The following is an 18,252-nucleotide window of genomic DNA, read 5'->3' as shown; positions in this document are numbered from 1 at the left end:
AAACAGGGATTGTAGCACTGATGACCTTATTCACAAGTTATGCTACTGGAGACCAGAAGGGATGGAGACTTCGTAAGAAGTAGCACAACTTTGCCCCAGCAAAGTCTTCTCCACTCAAGCARTAGAGAAGGAAAGCAGACATTTTCCAACCTGTTCATTATCATCAGCAGGCCAAATTCAATGCCACATGTAAGACCTTGTATCTTATTATCATTGCAATCTATTTGYCAAATGCCATTTTCTAAAAATACACAAAGATGACACAACCAGAAGCATTTCATTTCAAGGAACCAATCCTATAAAATGTTATAAAAGACCTCTATCTGCCTGTCCTCCTCCATTGTCCCCCAGATTCTTGAGAACACTGCTCACACAGACAGGTTTTGATTTCAAAATTAATAGGTTATGTAAGATGAGGGAACACTCTCAGCGGAGCTCTGCCAAGAGGAGCTGAGGTGGWCCTTACATTTTATTCCTGATACATAATTATCTAGACATGGAGTAGAAGTTTTGCTTCACAACCAAAAAAGAAAAAAACATATTGATTCAATGGCCACACCCAACAAGTCCTGTTATTTTAATCCTACATTGTCCTTGCACTGAAATTTCTGTAGCAGATATTAATTCCCTTTGTTGCTGCAGATACTACAACTTCCATACGATTTAGAAGTCACCTTATCAGATTCAGTGGCTTCATATCTCCTTCTTTTTGATGTGTACTGTGTATCAGAAGGCAGCCATTTTRTATTTCTCTTTCTACAGAATTCTCAAAATTTGCTCATAAAAAACATATAGCGCCTGTTGATGCTCTTATTGTTCTTGYCACAAAGGCAAGATGCRTACTGCCATTTACACAAGGGGCAGYATGTGCAAAGCCAGCTTCAAAGAGAAAAGAAACACGAGAGACTTATGCACCACACAATGGAGGAATGAGACAGTAATTCCAAAAATGAGACCTACAGTTAATGGTCAAAGTCACAGGTTTAACTACATGAAGATGAACCATACAGACATCCTCAAGACYCTGCTCCATTGCTGTGCCCTGGAATGCTGGAGGATAAGCCAAGTTAACAGTAAAGTCTCAAGGCAGTGGCTCCTGAGCCCAGTTCCAGACACAAAGCCCACGGAGGGAGAGCTGCCCACCTCTCCCACGTACACAACAAACAGCTCCCACTGCTTGGAGCCAGGAAACGACATCATCAAATGCCRGGGCTTGGTAAAACACAGCAAGCTGCTGACAGCAGACAAGGGTTAACCACAGCATTATTAGATCATAACACATCTGGAGAGTCTTATTGCTGGGGCAAACATTAATCTTCAGAGAAAGCTAAACATGCAAAATGGGATCTCACTCATGAGAAAGAGCTGAAAGGGAGGTTATACACAATGAAAATAATCCTAAATAACTTTTGAAACTGAACTGGCTGAAAAGGGGGAGAGGAAGTGTTTTTCCRTAAGAAATTACCTGCCTCCCCTAACCGACTGGGATCAGAGTAAGCGGAAAAGTTTTAAGCTGAACTTTTCCATTTTGAAGCATTTCTGTGATTGACCCAAGTTTAAATTAAAATGATGCTTGTTTATAGAAATGTCCAAGCTTTCCTTATTCCCAGAACYGTACTTAAATTGTGTTGATATAGATATTACATTACATTATTTCCCTGAAGACATGAATAAGAGCTAATGTAAATGCCAATTTAGTTTTAAGAATCCTGGGAGAGTAATGCTTTGTCTGGCTTTATTTATGAAAGCCCTTATATATTTAAGCAGTCTCAAGTTTRCTTTGTTGGGCTCAAACTTAAAAAGTAATTTGTTCATTTAAGAATATTCTGCAGTTAGTTTAGTYGGAGTGTGTACCAAGGTKTTGTGGAGAGTAGTCATTTCATGGTGCACACATACACTGGAAGCAGCTGCTTCACTGTTTAAATTTCAAATTCAASAGATATTTTTCCTGCACCTGGCTCTACTGTCCTTTGTTGCTGGATAATCTCAACACACAGCAGCAGAGTGCAGGTATTTCATAAGGATTTCATATTTGAAGTGCACAAATTCTGTGTTTACACTTTCAGAGAGAACCATGGTAACCACTGCAATATCTAAATATGGGTTACTGTACAGTTTATTCCATAATATACATCCTGAGAAAAACAAAGAATCAAGTACCCACTAATGTTTGCATAATAGGTTTAGAGAGCAGAATTTTAGGCACTTTGGACAGCTTTGAAGCAAGTCAAGCTAAATTGCATTAGTAATTGCAAAAAACCAATCAGAGACTAATTAAATCCTCTTTCTGGATACAGATTACTGGCTGAAGATTTATGTAGTAGACACTGTGGCGTACTCATTGGAATTAATTTTTGCAATCACCAAGCAAGGATCCTCAAAATCACCTCTCCATGGAAAAATAAGATCAAGGCTGAGTAGGTTTTTCCAATCTGTGGTATTCTTTGCAAGAGAACAATACAGAATTTCCATTAAAAACTGCAGCATTTCTGTCTCAATCCCCATGCCTCTTGCTCTCAATTTCATTRGCTGCTCCCAATGATAAATGATCAACTAATAGTAGCTCTGTAACAGTACAGCCAAATTGAATGTTACTCTTGGATTATAGAGAAATAAGTGTTGTATCTACTGGCTCAAATCAAAGGACAGTGAATCAGTGCTCCACTTCTGCACTGATTACACAAGTGTAGTTCATGTAGCTCTTACAATACTTCTCCCCGCTCCAATGTGCATCTCCTTCATGCTCTAAATTGGCTGATACCACTTCATTGCTGTGTTCCAGACATCTTTAGTGCAAACTGAACAAAACTCATGGGTTCCCTGTGTTGGCCTTGAAAAGTTTCCTTGTAGCTTATACATTAAATAAGCACAGAAAAGCTGTTCCAGGTCACTGCTCACAGGTCCCACAGAGATCCCCATACCACAGGGTCCTACAGCTGATTTCAGCAGTAGCAGAGTAAGTTTACACAATAATATTATGTGTATAATTAGCAACTATCCCAGGTAATGAACCTCAAAAATCAGATCTCCAAGGTCACCACATGTATCTCTCAATTTAAGTTTTGTGTTTCCGGCAATAACGTTCCTTAGTTTACATTACTAACAAACMAATTGAGCTTGAACAATCTTGTAGAGATTGTTTCTATTTATAAAAGGATACACATGTGGCATACTTGGACAAACAAGGACAGTATTTCAATTAGCATCTTGAAAAGGCACTTTAGACAAAAAAAAGAAAAATTGCTTGTATATTCACATACAAAGGCTGAGGCCCACCCTGATCTAATTGAGACATGCTCATTGCTATTTTCCATATGACCTTAATCTCAGCTTATTAGGAAAAATAGAAAGGAGGTTGCTACTGGCATAAATCACACACTGACTATAGCTGTAGCCCATGTACAGGGATAACTTCCATTACAGTAGCTCTTCTTCCTTTTTAAAACTGGATCTAYAGTGAGCTCTGAAATGCCACTGCAGTGACTGCAGAAAGCTCTGCATCCACAGCTCAACATGTARCCAGTTACTGCCCTCAAAGATGATTTTCCTTTTTACTTTCTCAAGCTACAGGAAGAAAAAAAATCCCATTGATAATAAATATCAGGGTTTTTTTCCTATAGGAATGAATTTTAATAGCTTTCAGAAATGTCCTGTATTGCCAACTTTGCAATTCCCCTTGGAAGCAAAGATCATAAAATCAACTAGTTAAAAGCAGTAAAACTGAGGCTTTCTAGAGCATTAAAACAAGAAAAAAAAACCTAAAAACTTTCCACACTTCAGTTAAATATAGTTTCCTATTGAGACTGCCCATCTTATCTGGCATGACAAGACTGTCTAGATTCTATTTCCAAAAAATTTATAGCAAGATGAAATTGCCACGCTTAAAAGGACATTTCTTTGTCATAACAAAAGTAAATAATTTTCAGAAGCTTAGAGACATGACAGCTGAGATGACTCAGGTCAACCAGGCAAGTGTTACCTCTTTTGGATTGCAGGTAGAGTGGACAGGAAAAACCTGCCATTAAAGATGCATTTAACATGGAAAATGTTAAGGTATCTCAGGAGGCCACACTGCACTGCTTGAAATCAGTAGGTGGCTGTGAAGTCAGTTTTAAAATTCACCTGATTAAACTGATGCATGCTTTTTGCACACACTTTTTTTCCCCTGTATAGTGTCACCTGCATGGCTGTCAGTGAAGCTGCTGCCTACCAGTTCCAAAGATTTCTTGGTTTGAAAGAAACATGGAAAGAAAAAGAATAAAAGGAAACTCAGAAATACAGTAATACTCCAAGTAGTGAGGTATGATGTGAAAAGAAAGTTCAAGAAGGGGGGGAATTTGTTCTTTTTCATAATTAGCATTACCACTATCAAATAGACATCTAGCATGGCTAGAATCAGTCAAAGTAGAAGAGTTTTGTGCTCCAAAGTTTTCAGAAGGCCAAGGATATCTGATACAACCATCTGGTTAGGATGAGGGGGAATCAGATTTGTGAAGTGGGCAGTGTTTCCATGAGCTTTCAAGCACACTACAGCACACCTGGAACTTCTGGCATCACATATCACAAGCAACTGCCACCAGAGCTCTCCCTAATCCACAAGCAAACTTCAGCAAGTTATTAGGCAGAAGCAAAACCATAAGAAGGATGTAAGACCACACACTCTAAGGCAGAATTCATGCAGTCCAGCAGCATATCAAGATAAAACAATCTGAGCTACAATTTTATCTTTCTTTTCTTTGTTGTGCATCTATTTATCAGCATTCATTTCTATTTCCTCTRGGCTGGTATAAAACACACCTGTGTTACAGATGCAGTTCCATAACATCTGTAATATACATTTTAAATCACATTTTATCATTTGTTCTAACTGAAATCAGAACACTGAACTGGCAGAAGTGAACATGTGAACATCTGGAACCAAATATTTTAGGCAAGGAAAACATCTCTGGATACAAATCAAATTCACTAAAGCAAAGATGATCTTCTATTAGCTTGACCTTTGCTAGTGACTAAACAAACCCAATTCAAAACAGCAGACAGTATTTTTCCCTTTTTGATCTGTGAACATATGCAAGTCATGGGAGGAAAAGATCTAACAGATAGTTCAAGAACCCTAGGTACACATACAATTATATTTTCATTAACTACCACCCAGAATGGTTACTATAGTTTTGAACTTTAAAGTGTTATKACCTGTTTATTTTAAGGCTGATCCAATGCAGGATCAGACAACTGCAGGAAGGGGGTGGTGAYTGAAGGAAGAGGTGAATGTACCCTAAGTGTATCTGAATTCATATCTGTCTAACTACAGAAATGCTGAGTCTTTCTAGTTCATGAAATACAGTAACATGATACAAAAATGTGAGCAAGCACCAATTTTTCTTTACATGTTCCTTAACTGAAGCCAAGCTTTCCTTCCTGTTAAGGTAAATCCTGCAGCCCTGCTATGGAGCACAGTCTAKCAGCCATTCTTTCTCCTTCTGCTATCTCAACAGCACAGGTTTAGGCTGTTTCTCTATTTTCTTTCCATCCCTACTGCGATTTCAACTTCAGTTGCTCCTCTACACCAATTTATCACTCCTCAATTGTTTCCTGAAGGTACTGGTATTAGACTCCCTGTGCCACAGATTGCATTAGAGTGCCAATTGCAGATGTCTGTGGTGTATATCTATGATTATCTTCCATTATGACTCTTAAGAACAAAGTTGTTCRCATTTTCAGCAGCGACTGAGTTTTCACCTTATTTGTGCTTTCACTTCACCCAGAAAATTACCCATTTTATGCTCCCATTTAAAGAAATAATACACAGCAGTGTTACTACCATTATATCAAAGAAGTAGCGGCACCTAGACCCTTGTTATGAATTACATGTTTCTACTGTATTTCAAAAATGCTCGTGAGGCTGCATGCTACTGAAAATAGTGTGAAAATGGGTATTTTATCGAAACAGGCCTACAGAATTCAGTGAGAGAATGATGAGCTTTTTTCTCCTTACTAAAATTAGMCTCACTAGCCACAGTTTCCCCTTAAAACCAAGTGCTTTCAGCTGGCTGTGTCATCTACAGACACAGGCACTGCAGCTGCTGAACTAACTCAGAAGTTCTCAGCACTCACACCTACAGTAAGCAGYCAATTTAAGCAGGTGAAGAGACCTAAAGCTCCAGAATAATTATAGAATCATTCAGAATAATTATAGAACCACAACTAATACTGAAGTTATACAACTTAAAATAAAGGGGGGAGTTCTTGCAACTCAGGTCTTTGAAAGGACACAATTAGGTTTGAATGGACACAATTAGGTTTACATTACAGCAGTTGTGGTCCAAGGCATCAGAGCACAGACTTCACTGAAATAGGTTAAATTGTTATCTCCAACAAAAAGCTTTATGAGAAATGTGAAGAAAAAAATTATTTTGGTAGGAATAAATTCAGGTTTGCWAGAACTGAATCACTGGATTTGTGCAATGTTAGGAAAAATTGATTCTTCCTTCATTACACCATTTGATTTGCTCATATAAGTAAATTAACTTAATCATTCTATACAACGTTATTGATACATTCCTTCATAATGCCTAGAGTTAATGCTTGTTTGCTCTCCCACTGTGACAAATTAGACCACCTACTCAGACACTGTATTTATTACTGAAGGAACACACATGGAGTGCTAAAAGCCTATGATAATACAACTGCAATTTTAGTTGCCTTTCCAGGCAATAATCTTGATAACTAAATAGTTTAGTTCCCTCTCATAAAACCAGAAGAAATACAGCAGCAATACAGAGAATCCTAAATGCTTAGCTGAGGATAAGGCAAAACTAAAATGGAATTTTCCTGAAGTGTAACAGTACCATTGATCAGCACCACGATGAGCTAATAGCAGACATGGTGTATTTCAGACACTATGTGCTGCTTTTTAGCAAAGGTGTTTGGGAAAAAAAGCTAAAAATAAAGACCGCATTGCTAAAAAGCTAACCCTGGCCTTCAAGTTCAAAGAGCCTTTCATCCAGCAGAAGACACTCATAATGTGTGGCATGAGCCCACAAACGTGTCTAGGGAAAAAGCCAAATCAGAGCCTCTGTTTTCATATGTGTTACTCAGAAATGTTTCCAGTGCCCTAAAAAGATTATTTTTTCTATTCAGTAAGTGGTTTAAAAATAGTTGTTATTATTCAGTTTTTCCACATATATTATCCTCTATGATTCAATTCCACTGCACTGAAGTTGCTCAAATCCCTGATATCCCATTGAGATGATCTGCACCCAAAATTWGGAATGAGTTCCATCCATCTTCAGTTTCATGTATTTATACACAGGTTACTTCATTAGCAGATACAGCAGCCTTAGAGCTTGATAACACAAATAAGGAATTAATAAACACACACGTAAATCTTATCTGATTAAGTTCTTGTGCTATGACATGCAAGCATGGATTGTATCAAAAGCACTGCTTCAAAGAATTTTAGGCCAGTGTTTCAACTGCTGCTTATCAGAGACCTATACAACATCAAACAAGTTGTGCAAATCAACRTACCTGAAAATTCAGGTCTTTAATAAAAAATTCAGCCATTAATAAAATTTCACAACAAAACATTGCATGTGGAAAAAGATAAAAAACGGAAATTCTCAGGAAAGGGAAAAAACCCACCTCCACACAARAGAAACTAATCTCATGCATATGGCTTGCTTTGATTCCACAACAGAGATAAATTTTACTAAAACTGCTCAGCATGAAAAACAACACCAATCCCATACAAATTCATCCGAGTATTTTTGAATGGACAGGACTTCAGATTCTGCCTGACAACAGTTGCTCAATTATGTGTTACTTTTATTACACACAAGACTTGGCAGCAGCAGAGAACGTATGTCTGGGACAATCCTCAGAAAATTTACTAACACTTCAAGATACACAGGCCAAGTTACAATATGGAGAGATCCTCAAAATACTTCATTTTGCATGTAATTATTCACTGATAACAGAGGGAGCAGAGTGAAGTTTCAGATTCGGTAACAGATTAAAGCCAATTGATTCTTCCGTACAAATTATAAAACTAACATCTCAGTTGATGTCCTGCTGCCAAAAGGATGTTTCAACAACAACTGTGTTACCAGGAAAGTCTTACATCACTAAGCAATTTGTAGCTCTACACTGGAAGTATCATATGAAAACAAACATACAGCTTCCAACACAACTTTAGCATACATCCATTTCTCAAGCAGCCGGAAAAATAAATGCTGGCATTAAGGCCCCCYTTTTTTTTTACCATTTAATATTCACCACTCCAGTGTCAACCAAGTTCATCACAAAAGCCAACTTTTGTCCTGTGTTTGCCTGTGAGCACCAAGCTATAATTAGATGCCCAAATGATGAACGATAGCTGATACTTGTACTAGCTCTTGAGGTTTGACCAAGTCTTGGAACAGTGKAATATCCTGAAAGGATTTACCCATACTTCGTATCAAATGCATTGAAAAAAAGCAATGAAAAATCAAGGCACATTAAGTCAAGAGCAAAACTCAGTGTCAAAATCTGTTCCGATTTAAGAAACTGTTAGACAAAACAACATTTAAATTTTATTCCGAAATCCTACATTGAGATTACCATACCAGTGACGAGCATTTTGAAACATCAAAAATCATATCACAGCCAAACCACGAAAGATAATGACACAGACACATACTCCCACTCTTACAGAGCCTTCTGCTTCCAACAGCTTCAGCGAGCTCGGTTAAAAAATAGCAATRGCAAAACAAGGAAAACAGAGTTCCAAAATAAGTGGAACAATAAATCTTAACATGCAATAGCCATCTTTTCACCTTCCCCAAAGGCAGCTTAGTCAAAGCTCCTTTCAGAGCACARTTTCCAGCATCTCTGGAAACACCGACACCTCTGCAGGGAGGGTGCCGCTACCCCCGCACGGGAAGGGTTAGCGAGCTACAGAACCCGCGTGTATGGGAAGGGAGAGGAAACAGCCGAAGCACTACAGCACTCACATATTAATATAACTACAGGAGAGCTGCAAGCCGACAGCCACAGCTCCATTCTGCATTTAAGGGAGAAGGGAATGAGAGAAGAGGAAACAGGGGAAAAGTTTCCTCGTCCTTCCTTCAAGCAAATGTAAATTTGTTCATTAGCTCCTCAAGCTTTCAGGAACAGTTACATAAAAATATGTAAAATCGGTAATGCTTAGAATAGGATTCCTTTCACTYCAAAAGGCTCTGCCGGATAAACCCTGAGACGCGGGAGAGATCGACARGAGAGGCCAGCTCTCCCTCCTGAAGCACAGAGACTCCGGCCAGCTGAGACACAGGCTGGATCCACGCCTGCCGGCACCGGGGCGGCTGGGGCTGCATTTCTCTCCCGTACACCAGCCCTGCTCGCACCGACGGGCACAGGGGCTCGGGCATCTCTGATACAAACAGCCGGCAGCTGCGGGAGGCYGATGGGGTTTTACGTGCCATGAAATGGTGGATCTGACTGTCAGGCACATTTTATGATAGGGAGAGATCGTGAGCCTCTGCAAACCAAAGCCGGGCAGGGATAGCGGGAGGCAGGCGGGGAGCGGGACCAGCAGCGGCAGGGCCTGCAGGACTGTCAAGCCCAGCCGCCTCCCCCCGCCGGGCCGGGCGGCCCCAGCCCGGGCCCCCCCTCCGCCAGAGCGGTACTTACGTGAAAACAAAAAATAAAGTAGTCGAACCCACTAATAAGGCAGCTGCTGTGGAGACCGGGATGTATTTAGTAGGTTTAAACCTCTTTCCAGTGCTGCTGGGCATCCTGTAGTTTACACATCACTATGTAAATCCAACCCGAGAGGAGGGAGCCTGGAGGATGCGGGTCCCTCCGGCGCAGGGAGAGCGGGACCCGGGCGGCTGGGAGGGACGGCAGAGGGACGGGAGCAGCTGACCTCCAGCACAGGAAATCCCACCCACACCGCCCAGCCCACTCGGCTGATGTCAACCAGCCCCTTAAGGTAGCGCTGCGGGGAGACGGGAGCGGGGCGCGCAGGCAGCGCGGCCCCGCCGAAGGGCGGCCCGGGCCCTGAGGGGGCCGAGCCACCGCCGCTCGGGCCTCCCGCAGCGGGGTAGCGCCTGCACACCGGCGGGGTGCAGCTCTATTCTTTCTACAAGAAAGCCCCCGAAAAGAAATATGGCAATGCACTGAGCTCCACAGGGCGCTCTTTGGGACGCTGAAGCTCCTGTAGAAGCTCCCTGTTCAGCGGGGCTCTAGAGGGGGTTGCGGACACGGCACCGCCGCAGCAGCCTCGGAGAGCGGCGGGGTCCGCGTAGGGAGCGGCTCCGAGCGGGGCCCTGTCGAGCAGGGCCAGCTCACACGAATCCTGCCTTGCTAGCTCAGGGGATAAACCTTATTTTTAATKCTGCTACACCCGGAGCCACAGTATKAAGGGAACTGCTGCACTCTGCCAAAATTAACTGATTCCAAGATCTATAACTGAGTGCAAACATAACTGAAATTACACTATACTCTGTTCTTTTAAGATCTATCCATTAGCATCRAGAGGCAGACAGAAGAGGTAATTTAAGGTAACAACTGAAAGTTCACAGAACCAGCCTTCCCAAGCGCAGTGTGTGAATGGCTCCTCTGTTCACACTCGGGGGCACCACCCAGCAGCTCGCCTTAGCCACAAGGAAACCYTCCGATGGGAAGGGTTCAAGGCCATTTGGAAATTTAGAAATCAAGACCAGGAGCTGCATGCATCTTGCTCCCTCCCTCCTGTTTTCTTTCTCGGCTAATCCCCCTTTTGCAGCTGCCAACATGCAGATAAAGTAACCCCTGCCTAAYACAAAAGCCACATTTGCAGCATCTGCTGGGTGTTGTTAAAAGTAAGCTTGCCCTAGAAGGCATACACTGCAGTGCTGTTCTGAAAGGACATTTATCATGGCACATTTTTTGTTTTAAGAGACTTGATTAGTTCCACGCTCCTAGAAGTCTTAAGAAATGAACAAGTAAATCTCAATCTGTAAGGGTCCTCAAATTTGCAGTTTGATTTAAAAAAAACCAAACAAAAAACCAAATTGTGAGCATCAGCTTTAACAAAAGCAAAGCCAGCAAGTTCCAACCTGAGGACATATGGCTATGTGAAATCTCAGCTTTTGCTAACAACTGCCCTGCTTAGAAAAAAAAAAAAAMAAAAAAAGCTTTATCCAAAAGGGACTAAAGCCAGAAGGAAACTTAAAATGATCTCCAGGCTTAAATTTTTGAGGAAAGGGACGGACAACATCTACCTAAAGTTACTTGGTTTTGAATGCTTGGGGGACTGAATGCTTCCCATGCTTCACTACTCCTTGTTGTGCCAGCTTATTGGAATTAATTATTCTCAAACCCCTTGAAACTAATTAAAAGGTCAACAATTTTACACAGAACCAGGCTCTGCATACTAAGCTGAAAGCCTTCAGGTGYAGCTACACAAGCATGTTAAATCAGATCAAAGGCACACCTGGGAAGCAAATCTCTCCCTCAYCATCACTTACCAGGCTTGATTTGTATTGCTGAGTGGTCTCCAAGTAGCCAGCTGGGTCCCTTTTCAATAAAACTGGGCTGGAAGATGCATTTCASGAGCACACCTAATGCACTGGGCCAGAAGTTTGTTTAGCACCCTTTATGTGACAAAAGCAGAGACTTCATCGCTTACATCACTTTAATCATCTTCCTCCTTCCTCAAGCAAAAGTCTGRGTGAATAATTTTAGTTGCAAACAGAGCTCAGATTAATTTTCCAGTGATATTTTTATATTAATCTGGAAAGTGCTATCCTAAGCAGCATTATAGATTGTTTAGGAGGTTTGGTCAGCATCCTGTAATGGACAGTGTAAGAATTCCTAAAATGCATTTCTTACGTCTTGAAAAATAGTAAAGTTCTCTCCCAAGTGACAGTCATGTCTACATTTTTAGCAGGGATCTGCAAGTTTCCTTTCTAGATGAGCCACAGAAGCATCCTGTCAAGTTTCTAGCATGAGCTGGAAAGCAATAGGTACAAGTTCATTTTAAGATATGTATCTGGAGTTTGATGATTTATTTAAATTTTATTATTTTTAAAGATGAAGCCTTTCWGGGATAGTAACATTCCTTCATGTGAATACAGGAGTTATTTTTAAGGAGACTATGCCTCCTCTGCACCTCATTACTTTCAATTGTATTTTCCCCTAAGGATTTTTCCCTCTCTAGAAAGTCTGCTTGTSAAAGACAGCTTTGCAAGTGGGGAGGATTCAGCACTTCTGCTCMTTCCACCCTTCAGAGTGGTTTTCCCTTCATCACTCTCACACATTGATGCTGATCCAGTCTCATTGTATCAGCCCCAATTTGTAGGGCCAATCTTTCAAACTATTTCTGTTCTGTAAGGCGGCTCTCAGCAGCAAGCAACTTTGGCTTTTTTTTTTCTTTTTCMATACCCCAACCATACAATGCTTCTATAGACAGAACCTAAAGATAACTCAGTGATCAGGACACAAAGAATTGTACCTTTCATGGCAACAAGAAGAGGTACATCTCCAAATCTTAATAATCTTAAAGATCACTGTGCCASCCTGTTTTGGGTTGCACAATCCTCCTGTGGATCACGACGCTTGTGCTGTGCAGTCATGCAGACCCAGCATTTCCAAAAGAGGCCTTTGACATTCCATGTTAAAAGGCTACAGTGCTATGCTGAATTAGTCTTTGGGATTACTTTTTTCTGGTGCACATTGTASATTTCCTATCAGAAAGCAGCAATTTTCTGCAATTTGGTGTCCAACAGTTCCCACAGTTCACCTCATTTCCTTCCCACTAACACTCCAGTTCTCAAGAACGCTCTGTTTTCAAGGCAGCACAAAGCACTGCTGAGCAACGCTCAATCTCGTTATTACAAGCCAAGTATATTTAAAGCAGTCAGATGACTTTACCTGTCACTGAGGATGTCTGAGGAGGACTTGACTAAAGCAGAACAGGCGTGTCTCAGAATTGCTCTCCTGGAACACCTTTATTTCAAGGACTGCAGTTTCTGGATTCACACTACCTAACTGGCGTGCCAGAAGATTTTGGCAGCACTGAGGTAAACAGCAATGGCAGCATGAGTTAGGGAAAGATTTAATGACAAAGAACAAACACAGCTACAAAGAACAATCTAAAAATAATCTGGCAGAGCGTGGCCAGTAATTGCTTGTCTTCTTGCAAGATTTTACCCTGAGGTTTTACCCCAAAGGAGGAAGGGCCAACCACAGAAGCTGTGTTGGAGCCACATGGCAGGGTACCCCTCTCAGAGCTGGTAAGATGAAAGGCAACTCACAACAGAACAAGAACCAAGCCATGCAATTTTCATATCAACTTGTGGCACTAATTTTAGCTGGGAATCTTAGCTACGTGATTCAGAAAATTCTTTTATTTAGCACACTTGAAAGTACTAAAAATCCCTGGAATATTTTATTGGTCACTATGCAATTCAGCTCCTAGCTCGTATTTGCTGCTGCCATTAAACAGTGACCACAATAAATAATTCTACTTTTCTTAACTGGATTTTGTAGTTGCCAGCCCACATAGTACTGACAACCTACAAACTGTTCCAGGTCACTGGGAGAACCCTCAAGGATCCCCAATTCATKTAGTAAAAGCTGGTTTCCCCCTCAAAATTTACAGTGCTCAGAACAGAGGACATCTGGATCATCTTGTGCTACACAGAGCTGCCAAAAAGTCCAAGCAAGGGCCAGACAGTTCTGGGTACAAGCCAGGTCTGGTAAGTTACCCACTGGAATTTTAATATGACAATTTTCATTTAGTTGTTCGTTTCTCACCAGATAAATCAAGAAATTATTGCCTAATAATTACTTTTCAGTAGGTTTACCAGATATACCACATTTTTTTCTAATTATTCCAATAGATATTTTTCATGGGATGGCATTTGCTTGGAACAGAACTGGTGTATTTCCCAACAGCAGTGATAGGGTACATCAAATTGTATTTACAAGACTTTGCAGATTGATTCCTAAATTCTCCTCCTCTAGAATGAAATATTACTCTAAATGATGCTGCTGAAATCCTGAAAGCCAACAGTGTTCATAAAGCAGCAAATAAGATGTTAAAACTGGTAAGCACTATTTATATGAAGCAATGTAATTTTAATTATACCTGTTAGAATAGGCTTGAGAAATATCCTCCAAAAATACAAAATATTCAGTCATTTTAATRCCCAATCCATCTTTGTTGATGTTTACAGTAGCTGTAATTGCTTATATGGAAAAATAGCATTAGAAAATGATGGAATTTAAACTACTTGAAATGAGGGCAGCCAGCACAGCATGAATAGGTGAGAGCTCATGACACTATGAGCTTCTCGGTTAGGCCGTAAGTAAATTGAACATCTTGAAACAGTTCTCATCTGCAACAGAGTACAAATCTACAATCTGTTTTCACAACCTCAAGATTTATTTCCTTATTCTTACTTGCACAAGCTGCTTACTTGGGGGAGCACCTTGTTTTCACATGAACTAGAGTCTGAGAAATCACTTACACGTAGCTTCCACTCTACAGCTAATTACTTCAAACATTTCTGCATCAAGCAAAATAATTCTGATCCATTGCAGTAAAGTTTTTCTTCGCTCCTTAGACTGAAAATGATACATTGTCAAAGATTTAGTTAAGGTTGGTAAAAAATTGGTAATTCTTCATTGTATTTTAAAGACTAATTCTAGCTAAATCTAATTAGGAAAWCCTTTAAAGTGGATCCTAAATAAACCATCCTAAAATAAAATCCTTTAAACACGCCTCACTTCACTGAACTAATGGAAATTTACACATAAACAAGACATCAGCAACGTGAAAACACTTTGAAATTAGTTTGGCTAATCAAAATTAAGACACTGKCTTGCTACAAACACCTCAGAAAATACAGCTGGCTAGAAACAACCTGGAGCAACCAGGATAGAGGGGTGTCCTGGGAACTGGAGGGTATAAATAAAGACAGAAACGGGAAGTTAACCAGAGAGATTTGGGGTTGTTAAAAGGACTCAGCATTGAAAACGGATGGCAATTTGTACAGATCAAAAAACAATAGGGCAATTTATAGTGTAATCTGCACCGTTGTGTCCATTCCTACACAAATAGGTGCAATTAAGTATCAATAAGGTGCCAAGCTGAGTTTTCTGGACTCTGATTCACAGTCTTTTCTTTAGAGTAAGGTTTCTAGTAACATTAAAGGGTTTCTCTGGATGTGAAGGAATACACTGAGATGGAGCAGCACTGCTGAGGCATGTCAGAGTTCAGCATAAGTCATCATGAGCCACAAACAGCATCCACAGGACAACACTCAAACTGCTAACAGCACTTAGCAGCAAAATCCAAAGAACTACTCCGACTTGTATTGTTTCCCTTTACATACAGGTATTCCTTGAGCATGTTGCATCAAGAATGAAGATATACAACATTCTCATATCTGCATACTGTTGAGAAGAATTTTAATTTTCTGAGTTTTTGGTATCACCAAGAACTTGTTTTTCATATGAGCTATCTTATCGCACAGGAATAAGAAAAACTGTCATTTACAGTATTAAAGCACAAAAAATTGGGGTGTTTACAACTTGTGAATGAGACATTTAGTATCACTAATAGAACTTGTTCCTGGAGAAAAAAAACCCCAACACATTAGCGTATTYTTCAAAAGAGTTAACGTGGGATTTAGAGAGAACTATTTTAAATTAATTTCTGTAGTAAGTAGACTTTAAGACCTGAACTACTTGTTCAGATAAATTTTGACAAGTATCAAAATAGCAACAATTTCTAAGTTGAATTCATTACTCAGTTCTCAGACACTCATCCATCCAGCATATACACACAAAATCTTTAGTACCACCAAAGGCTGGGTCRCTAAGCCTGGCTATTGAGCATATTTCTAAACCTGAAGCAAGCAAAAAATTTGTACAAATTGCAGATTTTTGGACCTGACACCTTTACTAATCGTGTTCTATTTGTCTTATCAAAAATGGATTAGTTTTTAAAAAAATCTTCATATGGCAGTCTACTTTATCTATAGGGAAGTTTCATTGTTGGAACGACTTGCACAAAAAAAAAATCTTATTTCACTGAGATTATTTTAAAAATACTTACTGCTTTTTAATATGTAGAACAGCACACCTATGGCTTCTAAAGKGACCAGAACATTGACTGACCATCCTTTAGTTTAGGACTAAAACATTCTTCAGCCAAATGCTACCCAGAGAAATTATTTTACTGAGTGGTCTCTCCTAACTTTGCTCTTTAAGACTGCAGACTTGCAAGGATGGTTGGAATCAATCAACTGTAAACACAAATCAGTTAACCTAAAAAGGAATGGAAATGTCTTGCTGAAGTAAGAGGGGAAGARGAGATRGTAATAACATTAAGCTGCAGTCATCAAAAACTARTATTAAGACAATTAAGTCATTCAGGTGCTGCCCCCCATCTTCTGTACAATATTTGACAGTGAAATGCAACTCACCCATTTTGCTGCTTCATCACTTTGCCCCTGCAGACTAAAAATGMATTGTCAGTAAGAGTTCTCAAAATAAAAAGCAAATCCTTTAAATGAAAATTTAAGTTTATTTGGAAACTTTAAAATGTCATTTCTATCAATTTAGACACAGTTTGACATTATCAGGTCATTTACAGTGATTCATGGATAAAGATTTGGCTTTTACATTCAAATGTTAAATACTTCAGAATAGCTTTCTCTTGTTATTTCCAAACCAGAAACACTAAAAAGCATTTTATTTTGCCTTTCAACCATCTTTGTTAATTAACAGACTTTTGATATCTGCTGTAGTTGAAGGGGAACGTGCAAAACACCAAAGGAATTACTTTGTTTGAAGGAAGCGAGTACCTTAATTACAGATCCAGATTTAAGATTCGTTCACTGTAGCATCAAAAGGCCGTGCTAAGACTTTTTTTTAAATCTATTTTCCTCAGGTAGACTGCAAAACCTGAGTTAAAAGCCTCTTTATGAAGATAAAAAGGTCTTGCTATTCAGTGTTAACATCATTCAGTCTTACATTTTTGCAAGTTTTGTCCAGTTTTCATAATTATTTTGGAAACTATTRTAAAATTTCATCTCTATCCTAGCACAATCTTTGTATTAGTGTTTAACAAAATTCAATGTATCTACCAGACTTAATTGTGTTCATTTTTATTGCTTACTATAGTTTATTTTCTTACTCTCTAGCACTAATTTGAAATTGGATAAACAAAAAACATTTGCAGGGAAAAAAACTGACCAATTTGCCCATTCTGGCAAGGACAGTGTCCCTCAAGCATGTACAACATGATTAACTGTTACAACGTGAATTCCAGACTGCTGCTCTCCAAGAGGGACAGCCACCCTACCAAGCATCTGAGAAGTTCAAAACTCCTCCAGTTTTTAAAAACATGAGCTTCAAAACCCTGGGAAAAAACTTATACATTTTAGATCTATATGTTCTTGACTCTACAACAATATGCTGCAAGGGGAATCTCGCAGGAAGGTACTCAGATTCCTTTGCATACACCTCAGCGTAACAGGGTGCTGCTGCTGCTTCAGTCAGCAAGCAGCACACCATGGAAGATCTGGGACAACAGCAGGAACCTTCTGCTTGAATCAAGCCTTTGCACTATCAACAAATTAGGGAAAGGGGGGGAAGCACAGATTTTGAAATGCTTCTCAAATCTGACATAATACATTTTGTCCCCCACCTTTYTTTCCACTGTCTGATGGATCATCAGCAGCAGTGTGCCAGGAATGCTCTTATTGCCTGATTCCAGAAGTCTGCTGCGTTTCAAGAAGCACAGGCACATTCCCTGCTCAGGTACACACAGCAGCAGGTGTTAAAGGTCTGTTATATTACAGTTTAGTAACCATGTAAGAAACAYAAATGCAATCCTTATCTTCCTCGCTGGTAAAGTCTGTTAACCTACTTAATCCACAGGAATGATGATATGTAGCTCAATTAAACAAGTGTATTCATAAGCCTTTACAGAAAACTCAGTTCTGTCCCCTGATGCTGTTTTCAAGTCTGTTTTATTCACTCTTTTGGATGACTATAAATAAGTGTTTCCACTATGGAAAAGAAAGTTAGCACAGTACATTTTCATGACTGGGGAGTGGATTTTTCTGAAGACACCTTCCAAAGGGCAAAAGCTTAGAAAAAACAACGTGAATGTTGAATTCAGTTCCATATAAAGTCCCTTGTAAAAATGAAAAAAAAATATAACCAACCAAAAAAAAAACCCCAAAAAAAGGAAAAGAAAAAAAGAAAAAAAAG

General features: G+C 39.8%; 1 protein-coding gene across 4 annotated transcripts in view; it reads right to left on the bottom strand.

Moving 5' to 3' along the window:
- The window catches only part of ZDHHC8 (zinc finger DHHC-type palmitoyltransferase 8), a 108,995-nt gene extending 99,082 nt beyond the window's left edge, over positions 1 to 9,913 (bottom strand). For all 4 annotated transcript variants that reach the window (XR_008965535.1, XR_008965536.1, XR_008965539.1 and 1 more), the window contains exon 1: positions 9,670 to 9,913. Coding sequence is in view for 1 of the 4 variants with exons in the window: in XM_057369072.1 (XP_057225055.1) it covers positions 9,670 to 9,773 (104 nt within the window). In the remaining 3 variants the exon portion in view is untranslated. The remainder of the gene's footprint in view (positions 1 to 9,669) is intronic.
- Between the last annotated feature and the right edge of the window lie 8,339 nt (positions 9,914 to 18,252).

The sequence above is a fragment of the Malurus melanocephalus genome, unplaced genomic scaffold (genome assembly GCF_030028575.1).
Source record: "Malurus melanocephalus ecotype Western Australia unplaced genomic scaffold, MMel_1.1 scaffold_102, whole genome shotgun sequence".
NCBI lineage: Eukaryota > Metazoa > Chordata > Aves > Passeriformes > Maluridae > Malurus > Malurus melanocephalus.
Note: the sequence above shows the minus strand (reverse complement) of the source record. Positions and strands in the feature narration are given on the sequence as shown.